Source organism: Rhodamnia argentea, chromosome 2, assembly GCF_020921035.1.
Source record: "Rhodamnia argentea isolate NSW1041297 chromosome 2, ASM2092103v1, whole genome shotgun sequence".
In the NCBI taxonomy this organism is placed as follows: Eukaryota; Viridiplantae; Streptophyta; class Magnoliopsida; order Myrtales; family Myrtaceae; genus Rhodamnia; species Rhodamnia argentea.
The window spans coordinates 18,970,311-18,992,479 of NC_063151.1; the positions used below are offsets into that span (position 1 = coordinate 18,970,311).

Below are 22,169 nucleotides of genomic sequence, written 5' to 3' on the forward strand. Positions count from 1 at the left end.
CTAAATGAAAGAACTTTTTGGTAGAAAAGGAATTAAAATAAGACCAATCCGATTGGCAATTGGTGTGTAAGAAATGAACGATTTAAAAAATATGATTTTTTAAAATAATTAATGAATATATTCCTTTTATTATCGATAATAATTTTTAGTTAAATATTTTGTGAAAGATGAAAATATGTTTTTTTTTTATTATTGTTGATGGCATGGATTATTTTTTGTGAAATAAACATATTCTAAATAAAAAGCTGAAAAAGAAAACTATAAAAAAATCGTCTACCACCATCTCCTTGCGCATCACGCACACTCAAGTGGACGCGCGGCTAAATCACTCGCAGACTCTCTCAGTCTTTTCGACTTCTCCAAGCATTCGCTCGTCTTCTTCCTTCCCCGAGTCCCCATCTCCTCCGTAGCCCACGAATCCTCTTCATTCAAGCCCAGAAAACCAATGTCGAATCGTCACTCGCACGCTCAAAACAGGCACGAAACTGGCACCAGGCCTCCCGCCAGGTCGCCGAAGCGGTTCGTCCCCAAATCGTCGCAGGACGATGCCCCCAGGGCCGCGAGCTCCGTCGCCACGCTCTCGAGCTCGCTCCGGGACCGACCGGCTTCGGATCAATCGGAGGATGCTTCCGACGGCGGCAGGGTTCGGTCCGGCGAGGGCGGAGAGTGGGTTCCGTCGGGGGCTCGGGGTGGCAGTTTCGTGAATTACTTGCCTCAGGATGAGGCCGTGGCTAGCGGGCTCGGTGCCGGGGAGGGAGGGTTGGATCCGGTGGAGTCGCAGCGGGTGGTGGATCTTCTGAACAGAGAGTTGTCTCGGTTGCTCAAGCTCAAGCCCAGAGAGTTCTGGAGAGAAGGTATCGGTGGTTGCAATTGAATTCCGACACTTGTTTTCTCTGATGATGAACTTGGTGACTGCGTGTGAATTTCCGATGTTCTAGTGACGGTAGTGTCTCGAGTCCTGGCAGTGCTAGCGGGCTTTGGTGTTGTTCTATGGAGTTTTATTGGCGTGGGGGGTGTCTTCAGAACTTGATAGGATTAGAGTGGAGAAAAGGAGAGAAGAATAAAGATTAAGACAGTTTTTAGAAGCGGAAGATCAGCAGATAAGTTATAAGTAGAGCAAGGTGTAAGAGGATGTAGAAGAGAAAACGTGAGAGAGAAGAAAGACTAGGAAGAAGTCGTTGTGTTGAGTTTCCAATCCCTGATACAAGAGCATATAAGCTCCTACATGAAATAATGATCAAATAATCAGAAAAAACATAAGTAAAAATGCTAGAATGTTGCCTTGCAAGATGTGATTTTCTGATGACAGTGAGATTCCTCATCATTGGCTCTCGCCATTTGGTCATCAAAACACAACACCTCAGGTCATAAGTGGGCCCTTTTAACATGCAGTCTAACTAATCATACCACATGTAAAATGTCTTGTTTGTAGTAAATGTGAATTTGTCTGTTGGAAAAGATGTCGTTTCGACGTAATTATCAATTGCAGATGGATAAGATAACATTAGTCAGCCCAAAAAGAAAAATCTTTCACCTATAGTGACTACAACTAGAAAATCTTTTGCCGTAGTATTGAATAATCAATTACGCGCTCTTCAACTCGAGTTTTCATTGTGAACTGTCTTTATTTGTTGCTTTTTTGAATGTCAAAGGACCCGTCATGTTGTTTAAGCTCTGCTGTAATCAAGAAACTTTTCAGGAAGTAAATGTGGAAGATCTTGAGAATTTCCCTCATAGGTTTATATGTCCTTATAAAAGTTGGATGAAGTGGAGGGGAACGAGAAATATCAAGGACAAAGCATGCATTACTAACTCTTCCTGTTCTTGGTTAATGTTGGCTTTCTCTAGTGCTTTTTTTATGTGAAAGGGACCGAACATTTTTTTTTTCAGATATACCATTATTGAGAAATGGATGCGAGATAAATGCAAGAGAACAAAAAGATTTTTTGCATTGCAGGGCTTGTGTATCATTTTAAAGGGGGAGAACAGTAGCTGATAAAAACTATTAACACTACTTGCAGCGAACTACCAACTCTGTGAACACAGTATTAACGAGTTTCAATGCTACTTTGTTACTTTCTCTTCATTTTGATTGCATACAATTGGCAAAAGAGATTGAAATTTTTCTTCCCATTTCTCCTCTTGCCCGCCCTTGGAATCAATTCCTGCACCATCCTTCGTTTCCTTTTTGATAACTTACACCTAAGTAGCTATGGCAGACAGATATATTCTCCCAGTGGTTTTCTTTTCTTGTCTCTCATTTCTCTTACTTTTCCTTCCTTTGCAACTATTTGAAGTTGTGCTCAATGGTTTTTGTTCTATAAGTTTAAGCGGCTAGAGAACAGTGTGGAATGCATTTTACTTTTTGACGCTCTCCCTCACACAGAACTATATGATGAATAAAATGTTAAGTGTAGAAACCGTATACATGTGGGGTGCATGCGCTAATTTTATAGATGCCCAAGATCCATAAAGAAGAAAAATCTACAGATGGAGGAAAGAGGTTGTGATTCAAGATCTTTTTGCCTTTCATACAATTTTTTTAATAGTTACTAGAAGATTTTATGTAAGTATAAGTCTAGTACACCAGAAATATACTAGTATAGAAAGTTAGAAAATGAAAAACAGAGAAAAGGGAAAAATAGAAGAAGAAAACATCACAAGTCTATACGGGGTCAGAACAAGATGTCCAAAGCTGAATAAAAGAGCACTACACAGAAGCTACTGAAGATTTTAAACAATTGTTTTGCCCAAATGAATAAGTTGTTTGGAAGAGGTTTAACATGGTATATATACCAAATTCTTAGCACTTCTCCTCTCGTTTAGTTTTAGAGAAAGATCATTGTTATTTCATTAACAAAGGATTACACTTATAAATAAAAGACTAGTACACCAGAAATATACTAGTATAGAAAGTTAGAAAATGAAAAACAGAGAAAAGGGAAAAATAGAAGAAGAAAACATCACAAGTCTATACGGGGTCAGAACAAGATGTCCAAAGCTGAATAAAAGAGCACTACACAGAAGCTACTGAAGATTTTAAACAATTGTTTTGCCCAAATGAATAAGTTGTTTGGAAGAGGTTTAACATGGTATATATACCAAATTCTTAGCACTTCTCCTCTCGTTTAGTTTTAGAGAAAGATCATTGTTATTTCATTAACAAAGGATTACACTTATAAATAAAAGACTCTCAACATCAAATGACTATTTTACCCTTATCATAACACTCCCCCTCAAGTTGGGATGTAAATATCAAATAATCCCAACTTGTTACATAAAAAACTCACTCTACTCCCCCTAAGAGATTTAGTAAAGACATTTGCAAGCCGATTCTCCGTCCTTGCATGTTGAAGAATAATCTCCCCTTTCTAAACTTTCTCTCGTACAAAGTGACAATCAACCTCAATATATTTAGTTCGCTCATGGAAGACAGGATTATTTGCAATGTGAATAAGCGATTGATTATCACAATATACTACCGATGGATCTGATTTTGGCAAATCATTTTTTGATAATAACATCCTCAACCAGAGCAATTTACACGTCATATGTGTCATAGCTTTATATTCTCGTCAAAGACTTGATCGGGAAACCACATGTTTCTTACTTTTCCAGGCAACTAAATTACCTCCAAGAAACACACAAGAACCCGATGTCAATCTCCTTTCAGTAGGACATCTAGCCTAGTTTGCATCAAAGAAAGCTATAGTATCCGGATGTCCGTAATTCTTGAAAAGTAGCCCTTTACCTGGCGCTCTCTTCAAGTACTTGATAATTCTAAGAATTCTAAGTATAGCATCCCGGTGAGTAGTACGGGGAGAACTCATGAACAAATTGATCGACTACACCGACAGCAAATGATATGTCAAGCCTTATGACAGTAAGATAGTTCAACTTTCCCACTAATCTTCTATACTTCCTGGATCATGTAACAATTCTCCATGTTCTAGATCAAGTTTCACATTGGGTTTCATAGGAGTATCCATTGGTTTTGCTCCAAGAAATCCAACCTCATCAAGAATGTCAAGTACATATTTTTGCTGTGATAAATTGATAGCTACCTCTGAATATGCAACTTCAATACCACGAAAATATCGTAGACGTCCCAAACCCTTGGTATTAAATTACGTGTGCAGAAACCGCTTAAGCCGTTGGATACCATCCGAATCACTACTAGTAATGATAATATCATCCACATATACCACCGGAAGAATACAACTAGCTAGGGAGACAACTAAAAACCGAATGATCTACTTGACACCGTTTTAATCCGAACCCGATAACGGCGTTACTAAATTTGCCAAACCAATCATGAGGAGATTGCTTGAGTCCATACAAAGCTTTATGTAAGCGGCATACCAAATTCTCCCCCGAGCAAAAAACCCCGGTGGTTGCTCCATGTATGCTTTCACGGACAAGTCACTATGAAGGAAGGCTTTTTTCACATCCAGCTGATGAAAAAGCCAACCAAAATGTGCTGCAAGGGAAATAAAGACACGAAGAGATGGAATTTTGGCAACGGGTGAAAAAGAGTCGTCATAATCAACACCGTATGTCCGAGTATATCCCTTTGCAACCGAGCCTTCAATCGATCAATTGTGCTATCGGGATGAACCTCAATAGTGAATACCCAACGACAACCAACAGGTTGTTTCTCCGCGAGTAATGAAGTGAGTTTCCAAGTACGGTTCTCAATGAGCGCCTTCATTTCATCTTCCATTGCTTGCCGCCATCCAGGATGGGCAAGAGCTTCAGCAACACCGCTAGGCACAAAAGCAGAGGACAAGGATGAGAGAAATGTGGTCAAACGAGGAGATAAACAGTTATATGACAAGAAATTTGAAATAGGATGACGAGTGCGAAGACAATCAGAAAGACCGTAATAAGGAGCATAACAAACCACAAGACGACCAACACAAGAACGTGTACTTTTTAGAGTAGCTATGGGCACATCAAGATTAGAGGATGGTGCAGTGATTGATGAGGGAACAGAGGAATCATGTGTTGGTGAAGTCTGTACCACTGTAGTAGGGGCTGCACCACGCCGATGATATGTGCGATCAGCAAATTGAAATCCCGTAGATGGTTTTGAAGGAAGTGAGAGTGGGGGAAGTGTCGATAAGACATATTGGCTACTCTTAGGAGTCGCTATAGGTTCCATCTGAGTATTATAATATAGCTGATCTTCAAAGAATGTTACCTCTACCGACACGAGCACACGACGACGTTTAGGACTAACATTTGTAGCCCTTCCGAGTTTGAGAGTATCCTACAAAGATACATTTGTCCGCATGAGGATCCAACTTATCAAGATCCGGAGTAAGATTTTGCACAAAACAAACACAACCAAAAACACGTAGAGGTAATGCAAAAGGAGAACGATTTGGATGTAATATAGAGAATGGTGTCTCCCCTTGAAGAACAGAAGTAGGAAGTCGATTAATTAAAAAACATGCCGTAAGAACAGCATGTCCCCAAAAGGTTTTAGGTAGATGCATGTGAAACATGAGGCAATTCACAACATCAAGAAGATGGCGATTTTTACGCTCGGCAATACCATTTTGCCGAGGAGTGTATGAACAAAAAGTCCGATGGATAATACCATGAGAATCAAGAAAAAACTGAAAACCCGAAGTGATAGCAAGATACTCTTTGGCATTATCTGAGCGTAAAGTTTTAATAGGAGTATGATCTTGGTTCAGTACTTCAAAATAGAACAGGCGAAAGTAGTGAAAAATCTCAAGACGATCTTTTATTAAGAATAACCAAGTCATTCGGGAAAAATCATCCATGAATGTAACAAAATATCTGAAATCAGAAATATCAGAAACACGACACGGATCCCAAACATTGGAGTGAACCAACTCAAATGGACTTGATACTCGACTACGAATACGAGAAGGAAAAGAAACCCTATGATGTTTACTAAACCGACAAGTCTAATACTGAAAAGAACTAACGGACTCGGACTCGGGAAATAAACGTTGAAGGGTGTTTGGTGGCGAATGACCAGCACGACAATGCATCCTAAACACATCAGAGTATGTGCATTTCACAACTACAACAGCTAGCACCTTCTTGTCAAGGTAATACAGACCATGGGATTCATGTCCCCCACCAATCATCTGTTCATTCCTCGGATCCTCAAAGACACAATGAGAAGAGAAAAGGGTTACGGAACAATCAAGTTCTTTAGTCAATGAACTAAAAAAAATTAAATTATATGAAGACTTGAAATGGAGGACGGATGACAAAGGAGATGGACTCAAATGAGCAATCTCATAACCCGAGATTGTGAGCCATCAGCTAATGTAATAAAGTTTGACAACCTAGGAGATTTAGAACAAAGTGAAGACAACAACTTAGAAGTACCAGTCATATGATAAGTAGCTCTAGAGTCTATGACCCAAGAGTCGGACGCTGCCGAGAGTAAACAAGATGAACTACCTTTTGATGTTTGTGCTAGAGTTGCGGTAGGAGCTGAAGGACCTGTTACCGGTTGGGAGCGAACCCATGCATCATACTCAGAAACTGTCAATGTAATTGAACCACTCGTGTTTTGCACATCGGTAGAGTCTGGTGGAGTCCGGTGGGGGGTAAAAGTAGAGTCTTGTGGAGTCTGTTTCACCTCTGCATAAGCTGTAAAAGTAGGTTGGAGTTCCGGATGAAGTATATAACAATAAGCCTCTGTATGTCCAGTTCTTTGACAATGATTACGGTAGCGGGAACCATGACCACCACCAAAGATAGAGGCACTACGAGCACCAATGCCTCTATCACGACCTCCACTCTGAGCAAAACCACGGCCACGACCCCCGTAACCACGACCACGAGCTCCACACGCATTAGTGCCATGAGAAATCGTAGCACTTACCTCCATAGATGGGGTAGAGATCTTTTCAGCGGGGGTCGACCGAAGAGCTCGAGAGAAAATCTCATCCACCGTAGGAAGGGAACTACGAGAGGTAATCTGCGGGCGAAGTGGGGAATATTCGAGCCCTAATGCCTTGAGATATAGTATAACTCGAAGATGCTCTTGTCGTTTGATGAGGATAGTCGAATCATTCCAAGTTGGAAGGTAAGTATCCAATTGCCCGCAAAGCGTCATGAAACGAGCGTAATGCTCGGATAAAAATTGATTCCCACGGTGAAGATCAAATAGGGCCTCCCAAGTGTCACACACTCGTGTCATGTCATTCTCTCCATAATAAAGTATTTCCTAGACTTCCTTAGCAGATTTGCACTGAATGAAATGAGGACTAATATTAGGATTCATATTATTCCATAAATGGGTACGGATCATTGCATCTCTAGCAAGCCAATCGGGTACCTTACTTTGATCTAAAGGGGCCGTAGATTTAAGATAATCACTTTGTTCAGTGGAAGTAAGATAAACTTCAACAGCAGTGGACCAAGATGGGTAATTAGTTCCATCCAACTTCACAGAGGTTATTTGCAAGTGTGGTAGACTATTTGAAGTTCCAGTAGTAGCCATCGGTGAATCAAGAACACGATTAAACCCAAGGACAATGTCACAACAATCAATTACTTAACTCAGGTATTAAAATCATCCATAAAACAAAACAATCATCTGCTTATAACCAGCAATTACCACACTAACAGACCCGTATCCTTTAGCAGACACACCATATATCTCGTCACTTCTACACTTCCATAGGTTATATCATCGACCTCAAGAACTCACTGCCACAAACTCGGACAACCATAGATCAACAATCGACAACGAAGAATTCCTCAACTTCAGCCCACACTTCAGATTCCATCACCACACACAGAATCCAAAATCTCAGAACCATTAGACAAAAACAACAAACCTCTAGAGGAACATTGTGAAGGGGATCCACAGATGATGCACTGGTGACGGCTGGAAGACGTTGATTCCTAGGCTTCCCCACATGGATGACATCGCGTGAGCAAGGACTAGACGACGTCCATGTTTGGGCTTACCGACATGGATGACGTCGGGCAAGACAGGCGAGGGCTGAATGAAGTCGGGCAACGACTGGACAACGTCGGTTTTGGGCTCACCAGCTTGGACAACGTCTAACGACGCCAGCTCTTGGTCGCCTGGTCAAGGCGATGGCTGATCTTGGTTCTTGGAGTTAGGACGATGTCGGATTTTGGATGGCGCTGGCTTAGATGACATTGGATTTAAGGATTCCGACGTCAGATCTAGTGATTGGTGGTCGGCGATGGGTGATTTACGGTAGTAGGTGATGGCCGACAGTGGTAAGGTGTTTAGGGCTCTGATATCATGTTCAGTTTTAGAGAAAGATCATTGTTATTTCATTAACAAAGGATTACACATATATAAAAGACTCTCAACATCAAATGACCATGTTACCCTTATCCTAACACCTCTCATGAAGCACAAGATGTGGACATGATTACATCAATGAGATAATCGGGGATAGGATTACATGCATAATATCTAGAATGATTGGTGGAATCAAGATGATAGAGAATGCCGGCATTCAAACTAGTATCTTGTACTTGAAGTTGAAGTTGAGAGTGCAACTGTTTTTTTCTAAGAGGTTAAGCTTTTAGAGAACAGTGCAGAAGATATATCTTAATAGCAATAAAGTCCGTAAATATAGTTTTAGTATCTCCATGTAAATATTGCTTGAGATGTACTGTTCTTATAAGCCTATGTAAGCTATATAAAGGGGCTTTTTTAGTATATTCAGTCAAATTTCGCTGTATTGCTGTTTATATATTGGATTTTGTTAACAAGTGTATTAGGGGCACTTGTTAAGCAACCAATTAAGGAAACTATACATTTTCCGATGCATTTATTGCTTTCGTGTTATATACAATCAATGTCTTGAAAATTGAAATATTTGAAATAAAGTATATTGAGCACTTGTTAACAAGATCTTCTTGTAATTGCAAAATTAGTGTTCTATTATATACTTATGGTTATTTTTTGGACAAAGCATTGTCTAATGGGTTAATTATCTTTCTGTTTTATCCCTTCCATTATTTTCAGTGGCTACTGACACTTCATTGCACGAATTCCTGGATAGCTTCCTAAAATATAGAAGCAGATGGTATGACTTCCCTCATCGTGGCGCCAAAGGAATAGTTGCAGGGGTTATTGTTGGAGAGCATGAGTTGAGTCATCGCGTTTTCATGGTTCTATATCGAATGTAAGGATCTCTTCTAAGGTTGCAAGTTTCATTCCATTATCTTCTTTTGATTTTTCATGATCATGATCCTTATGGTCATATCTTGGACCTTTATTTCCCCTGGTGTAGATCCTCCAATAAAGATCCTGGTGCACGAGCTGCTGATGCCCTGAGTGCAAATGATCATGAAGGTTGGTTATACTGCGCCCTCCATGAGTTTGATTGTACCTGGCCTGATATTGTATAAAAGGGATTCTAAAGTTGGGTTGTGTATCTACTAATTGATTTTCCCTTGCAGCATGAAAAAGAAACACTCTCTTTCATAAGCTTTTAAATGTGACCAAGTTCATTAATGTATTTGTGTCTGGGATAAGTCAAATTTGTTGCGATTCCCTGTGGATAATGGTGTTCGAGTATATTTAGGTAGTTATACGAGGATATGATCTTCATAATAACCCCTGTATCCACTTTAGTTTCCTCAGGATATCTGGGCAGTTTTTGATGTTACTGACAATAGGCTGCATTAAAGGTCCAGCCCTTTATAAGGCTTATCTCATGTAATAAAGGTCCTTGACTAGGAAAGCATTACTCATGAGCCATACCTGGGTAAGCATGACTCACCAAATGACAACACCCCCCCCCCCTCTCTTCCTTCTCTTCTTCCTCCTCCTCTTTTCCCCCCGCCTTTCCCTTGCAATATTCTATGTTTCATTCTTGAGGGTACAGAATAGGACTTTCTTAATGGCCACAACACGCTAATAAGGTCTCGTTTGGGCTTTGTCACACCTTTAATGAGGATTTCCTTATTTGATAAGATCAAATGCTATTCAGCTATTTTATTTGTTCATGCATGTGTCATTAAGTAATTCGACCTGTAGTTCTTTTGCAGGAAAAGAAGTTGCTTGACTTGCCTAAATTGTTAGATATATGTGCCATATATGGTCATGAAAATGAAGATCTGACAAGATTGCTGGTGAGCATTTTAAGGACATAAGGGTTACTCGATGACCTATACAATTATTGTGCAATGCGAAAGACTTTTCCTTTGAAGGTCTTATTAACTGAAATCTAAATTCCCATCTGAAATTCATCTCCTCCTTTCGCTTTCTTTTGTTCCCCTGTTGTGCTTTCCTCGGGCAGGTGGTTTGAGTTGCTTCTATCACGCATACTCATCGAGTTAGAGCATTTGGCAATTGTTATAACCAAGAATTTTCTTTTCCGTTATGAAGTGGTGTTCCATTAAAGAAAAAGAAGTGTGAGAGCTATCAAAATTTAAGGAAAAGAATTAGAAGTTAGTGACTTTGTTGGAATGGAACACGTTAAATAGCAAGAAAGTGATGGTCATACGTAGAAGAAATATGCTTGCTCCCTCAGGGATCATCAGTGGGGGGTAATCAGATGATCAATTAATGCTATATAGGTTTCACCATTATTTGCCAACAATTAGATATTAAAGGTTCAGGTTTCTTCACTAGATTATTGAAGGTATTCTATTGGATCCATTTGTTGTATCAGCTATTAGCACTTATTGCTTATTAACATGTCTCTACAAGTGCATGTAATAAACGATTTGCATGATTATTTTTCTAGGTTTGCAATGCTTTGAAGGTGCAACCTTGGATCCGTGATAATTTGATAAATATGGTGTCACACTTCCTGAGTATAGTCCAAACAATGTATGATCGATGCAGCGCATCTTTGGAGGTACTATTCTGATTATCTAAGTACAGTAGAGTTTATATGGTAGTTCGTCATTAAAAAGTATGTTCTCCTTCTAGCATAGTCCATTAAAATATGAGTTCCCCCAGCATATAACCTCTACGCATGCTTACTTTCTTTTCACAGTTTCCATTTACATACTCAATTGACTCAATTTGAAGTTTGTAATTATATGCATTAAATCTTGCTTTTGACGTAATTATATGCATTAGATCCTGTTTTTGACATTATGTTTCTCTTATAACTTCTTGATAAAAGCTTCCCAAGACATGGATGCATTTTCTGCTTGCGGTTCATTACATATCACATTCAACTTTCGGGTTGAAATTTTGTGCAGTTGCTGTTTTCTTCTGGAAGCCATGAAGATCATGTGGTCAATCAGCATTGCTCAGACTTTTTGGAGGTGACAGTCTCTTTTATACTAGGAAGATAGATTGGAATCCGTGACCCTAATGTGTATTGTCTTGTCTTGTCTGATATTTTTTAAATTTTTTTATCTTTTGTGGCTTTACATATCTCCTGAAAGGATGTAACTGAAATTGGTAAAACTGTGACTTTGTTGTAATTTGCATGTTTGTTGCAAAAGGAGTTATATCACGTTTGCCCTTTTTGAGTATAATTGAGTAACTTATGTCATGCAAGGTGAGAAGGTTGAAATGAAATGCTTTTCCTGACTAGGAGCAGGCCTAAATTGTGAATGAATTCTAGCAATTTAATCACATCAAAAAATAATTTGCCTGCATTACTTTCTCGCAATGGATGGACACTGCATTTTCGTTCTCTTTGTGATTGAGCGTACTTGCTGTTTCGTTGATAGGTCATGGACTTTATGAATGACGCAATTTCATCTATGGATGCTTTTGTGAATGCATACAAGCTTGCAGGCGTGCTCTTCTCATACCCTGTTGAAACAAGGTACTCGTGTTTATTTTTTAAGAAAAGAGAATGTGGGTACAACTAGAAGCCATTAAAGATTAAATTTTGGTTCCACATGAGATGTTATGTCATTCAAAACTTTTTTGCCCAATCCAGCTTCATTAACTTAGCCTCAGTGGGAGAATTGGTCATGTGAATCCTGTTAGGTGGTTAACCTATTTGGCTCTTAGAATCTCTGTCCATGTGCTTATCAGTGTTCTTTCTTCACTTCTTTGTTAAAATCAGGCCCCTTTCCGTAAAATGGATCATGGATTGTTTGATATCTTTTATGTTCTTCAACCTCAGCTAATTTTGGTTTCCTATCCAATGATTTAAGGGATGATTTTGCAGTTGGTTTCAACTTTATTGCATTCCAATGGAAACTTTAGGAGAGTTCACTTTGCCTCTTACTCCAACCAATGAATTCATGCAGTTATGGGAATGAAGAATTGCTCCTTACCCTTGTGAAACTACATGATTCTTTTCTTCCATCATTAAGGAAGGGTTTCAGAGTCATCTTTTCATCGAGAGAAGATAGCGCAAAGTCCACCATCTCTATTAGTTTGAAAATGCTATCAATGAGAATAGTTGCATTTGGTTGGAAATTACTCGACGCTTGTTATCTTAGTGATGATTTGTTTGAAGATGGCCAGTACATGCCTGCTGCCACTAAGATATTTCCAGCAAAAGTTGAAGATCCTATCATAAGGGCAGATATCGTGATTCAAACTTTTAGGGAGCTGAACAATTTTTCTCTCCAAGAACAGGGGAGTCAGAATGTTGAGACGTTTCTTCAAAGTGTGGAGAAGAATTGCCAAGTAATGAGCAGACTTAGGAGCTTGCAAGATGGAGGTATGTTGTCTAATACTTTGATGCTGTGATTCTCCTCCGTTGAATTGATCATTGCATCAGGTTTTGCCCTAGCATGAGCATATTGGCACTTGATGAAATCAGTGTGCGAGGATTAGTTACCCCATATCCATGCAAGGGGTACAAATTAGTGTCATGTACACTGGACGACATACAGTTCGGCTGCATCTTTCAGCAGTATTCATCTGTATTATTTCCGTAAATATTCCGGGACATCTTGTTACATTTTCCTGGCATGATAATTTCGGGCAGAGTAGACCAAATATTCACATGGCCATTGTTGATGATTCCTATTAAAGTAGTTGAGTGAGAGCCACTCTAGTAAGAAATTAGATGCATCTAAAGTTTGGATTTGCCAGGTTAATCTCCGTGTAGCAGGGTCAATTCTCCTTGTTTATTCAAATGGAATGGTTGCCTTTACTCAAGGAAAAGAAAGTCTACTTTCGTGTTTAGGAAGGATCAAAGTTGGTGTGAGATGTGGTGGATGATTTTGCTTTAACTTGAAATTTTGATGCTGTGTTAGTTTCTCAACTACCATTACATTAATGTTTTATGTGTTCCAAAACAGAAAAAGAGAATTACCCCTCAGATTCCTCTCACTAATACCTTTGTAGAGAAGCTTCTTTAATGTGCAATAGAAACCTGTCATGCCATCGATGCAACTAGTATGCTTGCCCTTTTTTTCCTCCAGTAGCTTGACATTTTCCTTTAGGTAAAAAAGAGAAGGTTATTGAAGTGGAGTTTCATGGAAATATCTCCATTTTAGATTAACAGGTCACTTGGTTTGTGTTTGCCTTATTGTATGAAAAGCATATTTCTTAAAAGCTTACAATAGCTCTCTTTAATAGCCTCCATTTATGTAACTCAAATGCAGGATGGATAAATATGGATGAGGAACAATTTCAGTATTTATCTGGGATATTGATGTCTTATCTACACACAAGTAGTAAGGAATCACATCATGCACCGGCCAGTAAGACCAGCAAAGAGGTCCAGCTGGATGAAAACTCTGCAATTATGGAGTCCAAGATTAGTCAAATTAGGGACCTCTTTCCTGCTTATGGTAGAGGATACCTAGCTGCTTGCCTGGAAGTGTATGATGAGAATCCAGAAGAGGTGATTCAGAGAATTCTAGAAGGAACTCTTCATGAAGATCTTCAGTCTTTGGACCCTTCACTGGAGACCATTCCAATCCAAAAGACTACACCCACTTTAGAGAGTAATAATAAAGGGAAGGGGAAGGTTAATGACAAAGGGAAAGGAAAGTTATCAGAATCTGTATTTGCCCCGTCTTCACACGCTGTGCCTCTAGTTCAGGAGCAACGGGATGGGGGCTCGTCATTATCATCCTCATATTCAGCTGGAAGGTATGTAAGGAAATCTCAATCTGACACACCTGATTCCAAAATTTTAGATCACAGAAATGAAAAGGATTCAGCTAGGACATCTGCCTTGATTTCACAGTACGAGTACGAAGACGAGTATGATGATTCTTTCGATGATCTTGGTCTGGGAGGGGTTGAGTCAGGATTTGGGGAAAATGAAATACTTGGTGACAAAATCAGCACGAGCCTGGGGAAATCAAGTGGGGCGGATTCTGGGCGCCCCGTCCAAGACACACAGAATGCAAAATGGGGTTCTAGGAGAAAACCTCAATACTATGTCAAGGATGGGAAGAATTACAGCTACAAGGTTGAGGGCTCCATTGCTGTGGCAAATGCTGGTGAAGCGTCGTTGGTCACTCAGGCACAAAGTGAATTGATCTATGGTCTTGGACGAGGTGGGAACCTTCCCTTGGGTGCAGTTAAGAAACTGGTCGAGTCTCAGAATGAACGAGAAAGTCATTCTGATTTCCCTGTGACGGAAGGAAGAGGCGGGAGTTCAAACTCAAGGGGTAGGGGAAGAAGAGGTGGTGGAAGGTACAAAGAGTTGAATGAGCAGGAAGACAGTGAACGGTCTGATGCTTCTGAGGCAAACACAAGAGGAGGTTCTGGAAACCAGAGGGGAAGAGGAAGAGGAGGTGGAAGAAATTATTATAGGAAGGATAGAGCCATGAATAAGCACTTCTCGGGCCTGGGTGGTTATTAGTTAGTGAAAATCGCACCTCACATGGCTTGTCTTTGTTGGGGCAAGCATTCTTGTTTCTTGATCATGCATCTTCAAGCACTGTTGGACTTATAATTATGGGAAACTAGAGGCCGAGCTAGTTGATATTCTGATGTATGGATGTTTTGAAATGATACATTCCCATGGCTGCGGATGAAACACATACTTTGAAGGGATGTCATGCGCATGGCTCGATGAAAACATGGGGTTATTTGAAGTACTTTGAAGGGGTGTAATTTCCGCAGGGACAATGAAGAAGCACCTTTGTTTACTTCCCAAGTTTTCAGACAATGTCAATGATCTTTGTTTTTGTCTGCCAGGGTTTTGGAGGACGGTAAGATGCGGCTAGTCAAGTGTACATCTGATGGCTGTGAGGTAGGGACTTTGAAGCATATCTTGTGATGAGTCGAGTAGAATTTTGGCTTAATCTTATATTGTCTCTGTGACTGTAAGTACACTTTCCATACATATGAAAGAAAGCATCATTTACATCAGACACTATTCAATGTTTTTCCTAAGTTTAAATGAAGTGTTTGAGGAACGAGAGCTTAGTTCATTGATGATGGATGTATCGATCTCCCTCCCCGACATTAACTAAGGAAAAAGAGAAGAGTATCGTGTTCCTCACATGATCATGTGGTCAATCATCTTTTGAGACAAAGCAATTCGTAAGGTGCAAGCTTGGCAACCGTTTTGCATTCTCTCTCTAGATTAGAAGCAACCTATTGTATTTCATTCATTGACTTTGTGGGGTAATTCAGAGGATTATAGCTTACGTCAAAAGGCGGTGAGGGAAATAAGAAATTCTAGGCCTGTTTTCTTTGAAGTCATTTCCTCAAGATGAACGCAAACAGAGAAGTGTAAGTTAAGCGGAAGGTACGCATATGCGTGTACGTTTCTTATGGGGACCTGTTCCCTGAAGGAACTGTGAATGAAGGGTACAAGGAAACTAATAGAATCCACTTTGACCACGTATTTTAATCCTCATTTGACTCTGCAAATTATTTCAATAACCATCGACCATCTTTCATTAGCTATAGCATTGGCGACTCACCGATACTAGACGGGGGCACTTTGATAAGTTGGTTGACTGATGTGACAGAAGATTAGACTTCAATGAGTTAACCTAGATCGGTAGAACGTGCAAAACGCACGAGCTAGACTCTAGCGAACCTGAAGACAGCAATGGACTGTCAAAAAGTATTCTCATTCGCAGAACTCGACATTGCTCGAGTCTGTTGGAATGTGGTTGTTACCTACAGCAAACTTTGATATGCATCGGTTCTAGACCTTCGTTGGGAGAGCTGATTGATAATGTCAACTTAGGTTGTTCGATGATCTTAGGTTGTCGTCTGTAGGACATAATATCAGTAGTCAGGCAGATGTAGAATTCACAATAAACAGTCCTTTTTCTCGTGATTCTGTGTTTTCTCTAAGATTTGGAGGCTTGCATTTGCTGTCTAAACGCCGTTGAGCTGCTATTTGACATCTGATCTCTTGTCTTCTTTGCCAATGGAAGAAAAGCCCTTTCTATATTCTTAATCAAGCCTAAAAGCCTAAACCACAATCAAAGCTTGGGATGCTAACAAGGAGGACCTTGCCAGGTCCTTTCAATCAAACAATAAATATTCCCACTCCATCAAGATGTTCATTCCACAATGCCATAAGAGCATTATGTGCCTCCAATCTCGTGGATGTTAATATTTCAGTCCTTCGCCTTCAGGTTCATCACTTACAGCGCTCGTCTCACTTTAGATTTTGCTACTATTTCATTTGAATTCCAACATCATGAACAAAAAAGGTTTGATCAAATTCAATTTGTTCATCCGTTTCGCTCCCATTTCAACGGGGAAGCAGATGGGAGCAAGAGACAACAAAGAATAACACATACCTTTACCAACTAATAGTGTGTGTACTTAAACATGGGCAGTTGGCAATCAGTGTGCCCAAATTACGTACATGGAAGCAAATCCAAAATGAGAGACCTCTGAATTATAAAACTAAGTTCGTTGAATATTAGCCTAAAACCGCCAAGTGAAATTACAGCGGCAAAGCACATGTTGGTAGGGAGTGCTACCCGATTCAGAGTTCATCATCGGCCACACCCACTGCAAATCGCCCAACGTTCCTACCCTGCATTCCCAGCAAAAGAGAGGAGGGATGAGCTAATCGCACAAGAGTGTGAGAAAGTAAAGGAATGGAAGAGAAGGGGCCTATATATGCTAGTGTTTATCTCGTGTAAGACGATTCAATATGTTTCCATCAGTACCTGATTACGCAACACTAAACCATCATAATTGCATGAGAAGAAAACCAGAAACAAAGACAGGATTTCATTCCAATATTCTGCTACAAGGCCCACGCATTCATTAGATATGTCGTTATTCTATCAGTCTACCTATAAGTACACCTACCCAGACTATGCAGCTGCTTTGGCACCCTAAGTAAGAATCGAGATCAAGAGTAAGATTAGAGTTACCTCGGACAGCATGCACCCCACACATTGGATAGATGTGTCCTTATTTTATCAGTCTCCCTATAAGTACACCTACCCCTGACTATGCAGGTACTTCGGCACCCCTAAGTAAGAACCAAGATCAAGCGTAAGAGTTACCTCGGACAGCATGCGCTGCTTGTTCAAGAATTGGGTCCTTGCCTTGTTAATAACCGAGTTTGGGGACTTATACAGCCTCTGTAACAGCAAATGAATGGTCATTAGACTAATTAGGCAAGAAGAAAGCCAAGTGGGAAAAAAGATACTAAGAGGAGGAATGTGCATAGGTTCATAACAAATGAAGAAAGATTCAAGCTACTACAAAACCAGACTAAAGTTTCTTTAGATGTACACTGATTGCAAAAGATAAGTGACAGTCATCCCATTATATTTCAAGGTGACAAGACAAACCAAAGCCAACAGCCTAATTGCTAAGCCAAGCCACTGTAGTCTCCAAATTAATCACCATCGTAATGAAACAAACAATCCTCCAGAAGGAGACTTCAAGTTCCACAATGGCCCGACAAAACAATTGACCAAGACAATTACAAGGCACCTCTGACAAACAAAACTTGTATGAAACTTAAATATATACCCCTCATTGACAATTTTTTGGGGAAAAGAAAGAGAAGATTGCAGTGAAATCGTCAAGTCACTTCATGATCAAGTTAACAAAGTATTAACCTTTTGGTTCCAGATGCAAAAGCAACGGCAAACACATGCCAGGATGCAAAAGAGGCAGCATATCATGAAAAATTGCATTGCCAATCCATTAGTCAACCATCATTCCAAGTTTGATATGGAAAAAATCAATTCAGGAAACCATGTGGACAAGTAACTCTGTCAGATGGGCCATACAAACCTTTTCACCACTAGACATTTGGTGTTCAACTCCTAAATTATACTTTTTCTTCGGAGTGAAGCCAAAAATTTCATGGAGGAGCTCATTGTCCTGAGCAGGAGATAAAAATTTTTATCAGAAGGTGCCAAATGCAAGCATAACTAGGAATTCAACCTAGAGTTTAGAGAAGACATCTCAAACCTGCATGTGTTTCACAAAACCACCACCAAGGAAGTGCTTTAGAAAGTTCAACTGTTCAAAAAATTTGAATTACACTTGGAACTAATTCAAGAAACTCTTCAAGTAAATGAGAAACCAGTTAAAACAAAGATAAGAAAGTTTAAGAACCTGTATCAATTTGCACCATGTTGACGTCTGTAAAACATCTCCACCAATTTTTATTGAGGCCTCGGGAGAGTTTCCATACTATCATAAGTTAAAACGGCATAAGAAAACTTTGAACCAGAGCGCACAAAATAAAATCTCAAGACAATAGAATCACCTCAAGAAATTCCAGGATATCCTTAAACAAGTTGCGTTGGCTATTGAGATCTTTCTTGGCAGAACCTTTACCGCCTGCTTCCACTGAGAGGTTTCTGACTTGGTTCAGAACTTTTCCTCTCAAACCGTGCACATGAGCCAACTCCTTTCCATCTTGAGTAGAGCCGTCACTGGCGTCTTTAGCTTGAGAACAGAACTTTTCAAGGCTTCCCATGTCGAAAATCACAGCCAATGCCTCCCCAGCAGCAATGCGGACTGATCGGTCATCCTTATCTAGTAATCCAGAAAAATATGAAATAGACCTGCATATCAAGAGGGAGATCACTGCTTCACGAAAATATCCATAATCCAGAGTCTCAACTGATTTCCCCAAGCACAAGTTATGGATTTCACTCTCCATTGAAGATCTTTAGCCAAGCGAGGCTCAATTTTAATAACCGCAAAGACAAAAGTATGTCAAGATCTTCACATACTCTTGCCAACTTTTTGGATCAAGGCTCCACCCATCTATAGATGTAAGGAGAAAAGCCCAAGCAGAAACCATAGCTGTTATTATTGCCGGCGAAGGTTTAACAGCAGCCACCTTAATTGGAAGGCAAACTAGTCGTTAGTTGTTGGAAGAAGACCAAGAAAGAAGTAAAAACAAAATATGAAAAGCAAGACATGCAAAACAAGTTAGGAGCAGTAAACTTCTCAGAATATTATCCCATACAAATGTTTAACACTCCCATGGTGATTTGAGAAGCGTGAAGTTCAGGCAATGATGTGCACCACGAGAACTCAGACACAAAAGAGGTAAAATGGTACTCACATTGGAACCAAGTTTTGGGTGAACCAGTTGCCACATAATTTGCATTGACCTCTCTGTCTCAGCAGGATCATTTCCTCCAACAAAGGTGACAATAGCCAAACATTCCAGTAACTAGAATTTAAGAGGCACACACAGACATCAAATTTAGCTAGGTAAGGAGTAACATAACTAAATAATTCTAGTGCCCAAAAATTATGTATACAAACCGCAGATGTTTTTGAGGAATCAGCTCCTGTTTTGAGAGCCTGTGCAAGTGTAGGAAAAGTTTCTTCCAGAATCTCTCGTGCGTTATTACCACAACTGACAGTCAAAGCCAACAACCCTAAGACAAGGAATTCCACACAGATTAAAACAAATTTCCCAAGAAAGATCATATGTGAAACTTGAGATTCATTAGATACTCACCAACAGCGTGAGATGCCAACGATACTTCTTTGGCAGAACCCTTCTTTATTGAAGCTATGCAGTGATGCAGCAAGGTAGCGAATCTGGACGCCAAACAATTATTTCTCAACTTCAGTTATCACAAAACAGACATAGAAAAAAGAAGGATTTGCACGTCCCATATCAAGTGTCAACCAATGAATAAAACGATAAGCTGAAAATAGATAGCATCTTCTCAGACAGTTTAATTGCGATCTGCACAAAGTGATTCGAGAGCTTCTCCAAGATGAATAACTCTTAATGCACAGAGAAATAATTATAAATGTATCTCATGTGACTTATCAAATCCAAACTCTGAAAAGTGATTTAAATCTCTGCAGATATTCCAGTCATCTTCCCAGTTTTATACAGGCAAATTTGACCCAACAGAATGGTTGGAATAAAAGGATTAAGATGCTCACTTCTTTTCCACAAACTCATGCTGCAGGCCACTATTGAAAGCCTCAATTATTGTTGACAATGCTTTCTCCCGAGTAGAACCCCTTCATTAGAAAGATAATATCGGAAACACGCAGATATTAGTCCTGGGTTAGCATAGTAACAGGTCATTGTTCAGGCAAAGTAAAACCAAACCAGAAGGAAACATTAGTTTCTCAAACTGAAATCCTAACAACTAAAGGTACCTCCTTATTAAACACGCACAGTGATACAAGAGTGCAAGTCAGACAACATTTAAAACAGCAGTAACCAACGAAAACTGACTATATTTGGTCCAAAAGCTGCACATTTAGATTACCTCTTCTCATACAAAGCATCAAGAGCATGATCGAGCAAACTATCTTTCTCAAGCTGTACTTCCTCATTCCCACTGACTGACATGCGGTCCGAACGGGTAGTTGACGAAGAACTTGCACTACTATCATCATCATCACTATCCACCATTGCAGCGTGTTTACGCTGCGAGCTACCTGTTTTGCAAGAACCCAATTCATCAACACCACAATTCTTACAAAATAAAAAATAGAAAAAACAGTCAGAAGAAAGATCCTTATGAAACCCACGGCATCATAACAACGGGAATCAATCTACCCAAAATCATGTTAATTCGCAAGACATTAACTGCGGCAATATAAAGAATCTAGCAAAAATAATTCAAACAATAGAAATATCTAATCCCAAAATCACCAATTATACATCTACCAAAACCTAAAAGCACCCACGATTACGAGCCTAACCCCCAATGAAAAAACCAAACTTTAATCGAGAAACAGAACAGAGAGCCAAAAAAGAAAGATGGGTTCAGCAACTCACGCTTCCCCATTGCTGCTTCTGCAGCGATGGCGGCTCCGACAACAATATACGCACAATTCCTATTTGATTTCTGCTGCTTTTCCTGTGGTCAGAAAGAGGAGATACAGGGTTGACTAAAAATCTGAGGATGAGAGGACTTGGAGAGCAAGAGGTCGATGGAATCAAACTGGACGAAGACAAGGCCGCACAACAACAGGCTCAGATCGAGGGATGAAGTATCCATTAATCGTTGCAAAAGAGATGGGATTACAGCTTGCGAGAGAGAGAGAGAGAGAGAGAGAGAGGATTTAGGGGTTGTTCTTGTTTGACACAAATAGAGAGTAAACAGACGCAAGCGGCGAAAGATTTACGTAAAAGAAGCGGACTCCTTAATTTGCAACGAGAGACGCACTTTTTTTTCTACCGGGAGTTTCATGAAAAGTAAATTACAAACTAAAGTGAGAAAAAAAAAACCAAAAAAGAATTGCGAGGGCAGAAGGGATTATTCGAAGTCCCAATAATCGGGTGGATCCGAATATTCGGTGGCGGGCGAGAACGAGCGGCTTCTGGAGAGACCCGCCACAATACGTGACGTCGTTTCGGCGCGGCGTTTCGGAGACAAAGAAGCGCGTGCGTTTTCGCGGCGGTCGAGAGTACCAACATGGGACCGACGTGCGTTTTTGTGGTTTTTTTTCGGTCGAAACGTGTGTTTTTGTTGAAAGGAAGGCGTGCGGTGGTTTGTCGGCGGAGGGTTTTACTCGTCGGAATGGAGTTTCCCGGAGAGTCTAGCGGTTGTATGAGAAGGTAAATTGCACTCTCTCTCCATTAAGTAACTGCTGAATTTACACTTACATAAAATAATTATCCATCATATCTACCCGATTAAACAATCATCACATTTCTTCGGAAACTGTTGCAAAGTTAAAAGTTTTTCAGATTGGTATTATTATTATTGATGGAGTCAAAACAATATTTACACCGCTCTGTGTTAAATGGGTGAAATTTATATTTGAAATTAATTATGTATCTAATATTTTCCCATCCAATGATATTCGTATAAAATGATTTTTTTTTTTTGGTCAGAGT

The 22,169-nt window shown here is 39.9% G+C and overlaps 3 protein-coding genes across 8 annotated transcripts; 1 reads left to right on the forward strand and 2 right to left on the reverse strand.

Annotated features, from left to right (window-relative positions):
• Nucleotides 1-305: 305 nt before the first annotated feature.
• Nucleotides 306-15,341, forward strand: LOC115739587 (activating signal cointegrator 1 complex subunit 2). 2 transcript variants are annotated; one of them, XM_030672753.2, is made up of 9 exons: nucleotides 306-854; nucleotides 9,014-9,173; nucleotides 9,282-9,343; nucleotides 10,031-10,125; nucleotides 10,743-10,856; nucleotides 11,209-11,274; nucleotides 11,689-11,786; nucleotides 12,220-12,638; nucleotides 13,531-15,341. In XM_030672753.2, the coding sequence occupies exons 1-9, from the start codon at nucleotides 446-448 to the stop codon at nucleotides 14,742-14,744; spliced, it is 2,637 nt and encodes an 878-aa protein (XP_030528613.1). In that variant the 5' UTR covers nucleotides 306-445; the 3' UTR covers nucleotides 14,745-15,341. The 2 variants fall into 2 exon arrangements, with proteins under 2 accessions (XP_030528613.1, XP_030528614.1); XM_030672754.2 differs by lacking the exon at nucleotides 306-854 and having other exon boundaries at nucleotides 9,032-9,173; nucleotides 10,042-10,125.
• Nucleotides 5,734-7,572, reverse strand: LOC125313927. 2 transcript variants are annotated; one of them, XM_048275191.1, is made up of 2 exons: nucleotides 6,451-7,572; nucleotides 5,734-6,146 (listed from the first exon to the last, which is right to left on the reverse strand). In XM_048275191.1, exons 1-2 carry the CDS (start codon nucleotides 7,193-7,195, stop codon nucleotides 6,133-6,135), a joined length of 759 nt encoding a protein of 252 aa, XP_048131148.1. In that variant the 5' UTR covers nucleotides 7,196-7,572; the 3' UTR covers nucleotides 5,734-6,132. The 2 variants fall into 2 exon arrangements, with proteins under 2 accessions (XP_048131148.1, XP_048131147.1); XM_048275190.1 differs by having other exon boundaries at nucleotides 6,376-7,572.
• A 1,288-nt stretch (nucleotides 15,342-16,629) lies between the features above and the next one.
• Nucleotides 16,630-21,472, reverse strand: LOC115739590 (interferon-related developmental regulator 2). 4 transcript variants are annotated; one of them, XM_030672758.2, is made up of 13 exons: nucleotides 21,105-21,468; nucleotides 20,590-20,761; nucleotides 20,255-20,335; nucleotides 19,815-19,897; nucleotides 19,616-19,731; nucleotides 19,410-19,520; nucleotides 19,072-19,181; nucleotides 18,600-18,900; nucleotides 18,446-18,523; nucleotides 18,299-18,349; nucleotides 18,119-18,208; nucleotides 17,377-17,454; nucleotides 16,630-16,895 (listed from the first exon to the last, which is right to left on the reverse strand). In XM_030672758.2, exons 1-13 carry the CDS (start codon nucleotides 21,112-21,114, stop codon nucleotides 16,845-16,847), a joined length of 1,332 nt encoding a protein of 443 aa, XP_030528618.1. In that variant the 5' UTR covers nucleotides 21,115-21,468; the 3' UTR covers nucleotides 16,630-16,844. The 4 variants fall into 4 exon arrangements, with proteins under 4 accessions (XP_030528618.1, XP_048130697.1, XP_048130696.1 ...); XM_048274738.1 differs by lacking the exon at nucleotides 16,630-16,895 and adding an exon at nucleotides 16,960-17,201 and having other exon boundaries at nucleotides 17,341-17,454; nucleotides 21,105-21,471; XM_048274740.1 differs by lacking the exon at nucleotides 18,119-18,208 and having other exon boundaries at nucleotides 21,105-21,470.
• Between the last annotated feature and the right edge of the window lie 697 nt (nucleotides 21,473-22,169).

Bases quoted from the DNA above. Each gene is read 5' to 3' on its own strand.
- LOC115739587 (XM_030672753.2), top strand. From the start codon at position 446: ATGTCGAATCGTCACTCGCACGCTCAAAACAGGCACGAAACTGGCACC. The intron at 9,344-10,030 runs GTTGGTTATACT...TTCGACCTGTAG, and splicing joins GAGTGCAAATGATCATGAAG to TTCTTTTGCAGGAAAAGAAG. The intron at 11,275-11,688 runs GTGACAGTCTCT...TTTCGTTGATAG, and splicing joins ATTGCTCAGACTTTTTGGAG to GTCATGGACTTTATGAATGA.
- LOC125313927 (XM_048275190.1), bottom strand. From the start codon at position 7,195: ATGACACGAGTGTGTGACACTTGGGAGGCCCTATTTGATCTTCACCGT.
- LOC115739590 (XM_048274738.1), bottom strand. The intron at 19,732-19,814 runs GTGAGTATCTAA...TCCTTGTCTTAG, and splicing joins GTTGGCATCTCACGCTGTTG to GGTTGTTGGCTTTGACTGTC. The intron at 18,524-18,599 runs GTGATTCTATTG...AACTTATGATAG, and splicing joins ATATCCTGGAATTTCTTGAG to TATGGAAACTCTCCCGAGGC.